The sequence below is a fragment of the Centruroides sculpturatus genome, unplaced genomic scaffold (genome assembly GCF_000671375.1).
Source record: "Centruroides sculpturatus isolate CEXI.00-Female unplaced genomic scaffold, Cexi_2.0 scaffold772, whole genome shotgun sequence".
In the NCBI taxonomy this organism is placed as follows: Eukaryota; Metazoa; Arthropoda; class Arachnida; order Scorpiones; family Buthidae; genus Centruroides; species Centruroides sculpturatus.
Genome location: NW_019384993.1, coordinates 199,657 through 206,187, shown reverse-complemented (window position 1 = coordinate 206,187; position 6,531 = coordinate 199,657). Strand labels below are relative to the sequence as shown.

Sequence of the window (6,531 nt, the reverse complement as noted above, 5' to 3'; positions counted from 1 at the left end):
AGAGGTACTCAGAGAACAAGCAGTGGGGCCTCTCTTCCCTGTAAGGGGAGGCCCTGTCCAGTAGAACTGGACTAAAGGTCATGTTGACCAAGTATAATATTCATTATACTCTTTAAAGTTTCAAAGTCGCCTTTACTTGCTGCAAGCGATCTAAATACTTGGTCATCGGGCTGGGTCCAGTCGATATGACTGGCTCCCCTTCGGATGCTCTCCGTCAGGGGGCACTCAAGTATGTAGTGCCTCACGTCGCCGCGCGGGCACCCACAGGAGCAGCAACCGTTACTTCGACCAAATCTGGCCATGTAACGGGGAAACTTCCCGTGTCCCGTAAGGATTTGGGTCAGTCTCCAATTACAACTGATCGGAGTTAGGCCAACTTCAGGCACGAAGGCGTAGGTTGACCTACCTACTGTACTGAGGTTCCAGCGCTCTTGCCAGTATGTCATTGATCGATGCAGTAGAGTACCTTTTAAGTAACTAGCCGGAGGTTCTACCTTCTCCGTTACAAATGGGCCCTTGGCCGCCTCCTTGGCCAAGTGATCGGCACATTCGTTGCCCCGGATACCGATGTGGCCGCGTACCCATCTCAGGTCAACTTGTCGCATGTGCCTCGCCCTCAGTACCCTACCTCTGATCTTGTGTACCAATAGGTCTCTGTGGTATCCGTCACGTAACGCCTGAAGTGACGACTGGCTGTCAGAGTACACCGTGACTGCAACGGGACCCGGATGGTGTAGGATTCACTGGGACGCTCCTGAAAGAGCCACCAGTTCGGCTTGAAACACGGTCGCTTCCTCGTTCAGTCTGACTGACGAACTGTACACTAAAACCCCATCATGGTAAACGCAGTAGGCTGCGCCCACTTGGCTGCCGTCTTTGGAGCCATCGGTATATATTTCGATACCACATAGAGTAGGTTCACCGACCTCCCAGTCGATGCCCACCCTTAGGCTTGGATGGGTACTCCATATGTCTGCCTGACATAAGAGTTTCATCGCTGGGTACATCTGGTTGCAGTGCTTTGCCTGTATACCCTCCACCGCGATCCTAAAGAACGCCGCCTCCTGGCTGACTACCAGGGGCAGCGGAAGAAGCCCTGCCAGGGCTAGGGCCGCGTCAGTGGATACCGTTCTGTAGGCACGTGTAACCCGTAGGTCGGCAGGCCTTTGAATTGTAAGTAGGGTCCTACTTTGCTTCACGTTGGCAGACTCCTTCCACCAGATACCGCAAGCATAGCAGATCATGCGCTCCAGAGCCATCTTGTAGATAGTCCGGATTGCCTCACCGCCTATGCCGTACTCTTGCCTGGCCAGTCGCGATAGTCCCGCTATCGCTCGGTTCATCTTGTCTCGGACAAACCTGAGGTGTGGCGTTCAACAAAGGGATTGGTCAATAATGACACCTAGGTACTTAAGTTCACTTACCCTTCTGATGGGGTTGCCCTTTATTCGGTAGATTGGCTGACGTGCCAGAATACCGTTACGGGCCACCGTCAGGGCCTCCGATTTCTCGGGGCTGAAGGTCAGTTTGTGGGACTGTCCCCAGCAAGTGAGCCGTTCTATGGCTTCGTTGCCTTGGCGCTCCATCTCGCGCCGATTGGTGCCGGCAACTACTATTAACAGATCATCCGCATAGGCCTGCAGCTGGACATCGTCTGGCATGGCGAGTCTCAGCGCCGTGTCGGCAAGGACGTTCCAAAGGAGTTGTCCTATGCATGACCCCTGGGGGCATCCCCTCTCCAGCTTCCTAACATACCTGGTCGTTAGAGTGATGTAGATCACTTCGCGTTCGCGAAGGAAACTCTTTAGAGTACGGAAAAGGGTGGAGGGCAGGTTCGCTCTCCGCAACTCATCCACGATGGAGGGCCACCAGACATTGTCGAATGCCCCCACGACATCCATTGAAACGAGTGATGTGTGGAGGCCCTGCTGGCGGTTCTGACGAATCAGATTGACCGCACGATGTAATGCTCTGCAGGTCGACGTGTCCGGGCGGAATCCATATTGTTGTGGGTGTAGATGCCCCTTGCGTTTGAGGTGGTAAAAGACCCGGTCTGAGAGGATTCTGTCTAATACTTTCCCCAGGACTGGCAATAGGCTAATAGGTCTATATGACTTTGGTTCGTCCTTCGGGCGCCCGTTCTTATGTATTAACACAAGTCGCGCCCGTTTCCACTCTACTGGGAAGTGGCCCAGGAGCAGACACTTCTGATAAACGACACGGAGCAGGTCCGGTTGAACCTGATAAAGAACCTGTACCATTTCGGCCGTGATCCCATCAACGCCAGGTGCCTTCCTCTTCCTTAGGTTGCTGATAGTGTGGGCAACCTCAGAGTCGGACACCGGCATGGGCATCTCGGCCTCAGGAATGGGTAGCTCCGCTTCCCGGCGAAGCCTCCTCTGTTCCTCAGTATCATCATGCTGCTCATCTCCTGGGAAGAGAGAGCGGAGCAGCGTAACCACAGTCTCCTCCTGACTGGAGGTTGTGGTCCCATCTGGTTTCCTGACAGGTCCCAAGACTGTACTCCTCTTGGCCTTCCCCACCACCAGCTTGTAGGGCAAGTGGAAAGGATTCTCTGCACTAAACTCCTCACAGAACTTGAGCCACGAGGCTTGTTTTGCACTATTCATCTTGTACTTGTACTCGGCATTGGCTCTCTGGAACTCCAGTTTCCTGGTCTGCCGGAGGTCTTGGTCACTGCATCGTTGAAAGCGTCGGCGGAGCGCCCTCGTGCGCTTCCATAGGACACTCAGTTCCTGGGTCCACAAGGGAACTGACCGGTGTGTGGTGGGCCTTCTCCGCAGGAGGGTGCGATCCGCAACTGCTCTTACTACCACAGCCACTTCCAGATCCTCGACACACTCAACTTTAGCGACTTGCGATACGAGTACTGCTGTCTTTTCTTCGAGGCATTTGCTAAAGCGGTCGTGGTTTTGGATGGTCAGCTTATAGCAACCGTCCGGCTGAGTGGGCCGGCCGCCCGTCACCTGGTAAGTGACAAAGCGATGGTCGCTACAGCTTTCTGCCTCCACCGTTTCCCACTGATCAACGGATCTCAGCATAGCGCCCGTGCAGATGGTGAGGTCTATCCAGCTTTCTCCGGTTGGTGAGGAATAGGTCGCTATTTCCAACGGGTTGTTGAGGACGTGCATCCCCCATCCCTCTACCACCTCCTTCAAGATTCTCCCGGGCAGATCGTCCGTCGGGGAGCCCCACAACTGGTGCTTGGCGTTGAAGTCACTAGCCAAGACAACACGGTCGTGGGGCAGGACAACCCTTTCGAGGTCCTCGAGAAGGCCATCTATAGGGCTAGATGGTGGAGAGTAGCATGAGACCGCGACCCAGTTATAGGTGGGCAGTCGTATTTCAACGGCTACCATGAGTCGCGATGCACAGATAGCATACGCTTCGATCTCTCGTCGTGTCACGACGACGGCAGTTCTACACTCGTCGTTTTCTTCGGCAAAGACGCTCCATTGTAGTGATAAGCCACTAACCTTTCCATGTACAAGATATGGTTCCTGGAGCAGGATGATGTCCACCTCCCGCTCCGCTACTTCCACCCGTAGTTGGGCGATAGCAGCGCGGCACTTTTCAGCGTTAAACTGCATGACTCTGCAGTTTTGCACTGTATCCAAGTGTGTAATTGGATCGAAAGCTATGTCGCACTTTTACTGACCATAATCTGTCCGAGCCTTAACTCGCTCGAGTTCCCGCAGGTAACATGGGCAGCTCGCACTCATTGAAGAGTGTGTGGGATCGAGCTGAAGGCCGAACTTACGGGTGGCCTTAGTGCAGTTGATGCACTTCGGCCTGGGTGCCTTACATTCCTTGTAAGAATGATCCTCGGCACATTTGCTACACTTCTGAGTTGCCGAGGGGCAACTCTTAGCCACGTGCCCGAAGGCATAGCAGCGGTAGCACCGGGTACAAGCCATATATTCCCTAACCCGGTTGCGGGTCCAGCCCAAGTGGACTCTCTCCTTCTGCAGGAGAGAGCGGAACACCTCTGGGGAGGCCTCGAGAACCCAGTTCACGAGTCCCCCTTTCCCTTTGAGAGGGAACCTCGGCTGCAGTGCCCCTGGCTGCAGCCATATGCCATTTTGTTTGGCAAGGGTTTCCGCGAGACCTTCGCGGGTGACGTCCGGTGAGACGTCGAAAATAATGACCGTTGGCCTACGCTTCTGGGGCAGCCTGCAAGTGACCGCCTCTTTCAGCGCAGCTGGTCCATCTGTCAACTCTTGTGTGAGTTTTCGGAGCTCTTGTGGCTTTCGTACCTCAACGAGAACTCCATTGTTCCGTATTCTACGGATGTTACGAACCCCAATACCCAGTTTAAAGGGGTCGATATGCTTTTGGAGCAGTGTTTTAACTTCATCGCTGCTCTTAGTGTTGTCTTTTGGGAAAACCAAGAGCGAGTGCTCGGTCTTTTGCACTGCACTAGCCATCGGATTTTTGGTAGGTGGGCCTTCTTGGTTAGGCACCACACGTACGGCTGCTGCGTAAGTCTTTTTACCCGCAGCAGCTTTCATGTTGCTAGTAGGTACGGCTTGAGGTTCAAGCGGCTTGCTACAAATGTGAGCCTCCCTCAGCGTCCTATTCTCTGCCCTAAGGGAGGCAATCTCGACCTCCTGGGCATTTAAAACAGCAACAGCCTTGCTGAAGATATGGAATATGCTGGCACACACTGTCTTCTGACAGCGGTTATCCTTTCGTCCGAGGAGCTTGGTCAGCTCCTCGTGGACGCGGTCCAGCTCTACCCTCCTGCTTTCCTTTGGGGGAGGTGCGGGAGCCTCTCCAGCCGTTTCAGACGTTTGATTATGCAGGGTGGGATCTGCCCCGCTTTGCTTGGAAGAGGTTGTCATCCCCTTCTTTGCAATGGTGGTTGGCGCCTTCTTGGCGGCCTTCCCTTTATTGGAAGCGTCGGCCCTTTGAGCTCGTCGTCGGGCCCTTCGACCTCTGGAGGTGGAAGGCTTCTTCCACTCTCCTTGGTCGGTGTCAGAGGCAGTGTTGAACACTGTCTCTTTTCCAGAGTCTACGGACGAGTCGCGCTCAGTCTTCCGCTCTGGGTGGTCGCTTGACGCGGCCTTGTTGCATTTGCTACTTTTGGCGGCCTTTTTGCCTTTCGGCTTAGGCGCCGCCTTCTCCTCTTTCTGGCCATTTCCGGAAACGCGAGTGTCCTTCCGGGTGGCCTCTACTTCCTCTTTTTCCACAGCGTTGACATCCGGCTGGCTGTCGGGGATAAGTACTTCCTCGTCGCTTGCACACGACGAGTTAGCCAACGAAACACGCTTAGCACATACTATATCCATTGTCATCATTAGTTAAAAGAGAGAAATTGGGGATTGGGGTGATCCCGACTTTTCACGGGTGCCCTGAATTTGTTTGGGAATCAAAGTATGCGTTTAAGAGCCAGCTCTGACTTCGGGCTTACTGAGGGCTCATTTTGGCCCTCTTATTGCCGGGTCCCTCATCTCTCTGTGTGGCACTCCAGGAAAACCCATCTGAAACCTGGAGAAAGAATTACTTTAAAAAGATTCAATCTCTACCGCAAGAATGATGATAGCCACAACCGTGCCAGTGGCGGTGTGGCTATTCTGTTTCAAATCGCATCCCATCCTTGCCGGTACAAATAACAACTGATTTGCAAGCTGTGGCAGTCAGGATTTCAGTTGGGGTAACTGTCACAGTTTGTTCTATATACTTGCCACCAGATGTCAGAGTCAATGAGAATGAACTGGATGCTTTGTTGAACAGCTGCCAACACCATTCCTTTTACTTGGTGATTTTAATGGCCACAATCCTATGTGGGGCAGTCCTGACACTAATCGTCGAGGCAGAGCCATTGAGAGATTCATAGGCAATCAGCAGCTATATTTATTTAATACAGGAGAAGTGACATACTTCCATGCCCCAACAAGAACATTCACTGCCATTGATCTACCATTAGCAAGTTCAAACCTGTTTTCAGCATTTACATGGGAGGTTGGATCTAATCCACTCTCTAGTGACCACTTCCCAATATTTTTAAAATATCGAGGCAGAGAAAGCTGTGAAACAGCTTGTCCACCACGCTGGAAACTGGAAACGGCAGATTGGCCTGCATTCTCCTCTATGGCTAAAATCACTGAGGAAATGGCCAATACTGCTGATATCAATGATGCAGTTGAAGTTGTCACTTCTGCTATTATTCAGGCAGCGGAAAAAACAATGGGGAAAACATCAACTAGATATCCAAAGCATCCGAAACCATGGTGGAATCCGAATTGCGAGGCAGCATTTAAAGCACAAAAGAAAGCATGGGGAATTTTTAGAAGATACCCCACTGCTAGAAATTTGATAGCTTTTAAAAAAGCGAAGGCAAATGCCAGAAGAATAAGAAGGCAAAGCCAAAGGGATTCTTGGAGGAAGTATGTTTCTAGCATAACATCTTCCACTAGCTCAAAAGCAGTCTGGGATAAAATTCATAAAATCAATGGGAAATATGCTTCTCACTCTCTGTCCATGCTGGAAAATAATGGCAGAATAATC

At 52.2% G+C, this 6,531-nt stretch overlaps 1 protein-coding gene across 1 annotated transcript; it reads right to left on the bottom strand.

Annotated features, from left to right (window-relative positions):
• Window positions 1-740: 740 nt before the first annotated feature.
• On the bottom strand, window positions 741-1,343 carry LOC111633055. The gene has a single exon (XM_023377581.1). It carries the CDS (start codon window positions 1,341-1,343, stop codon window positions 741-743), a length of 603 nt encoding a protein of 200 aa, XP_023233349.1.
• Between the last annotated feature and the right edge of the window lie 5,188 nt (window positions 1,344-6,531).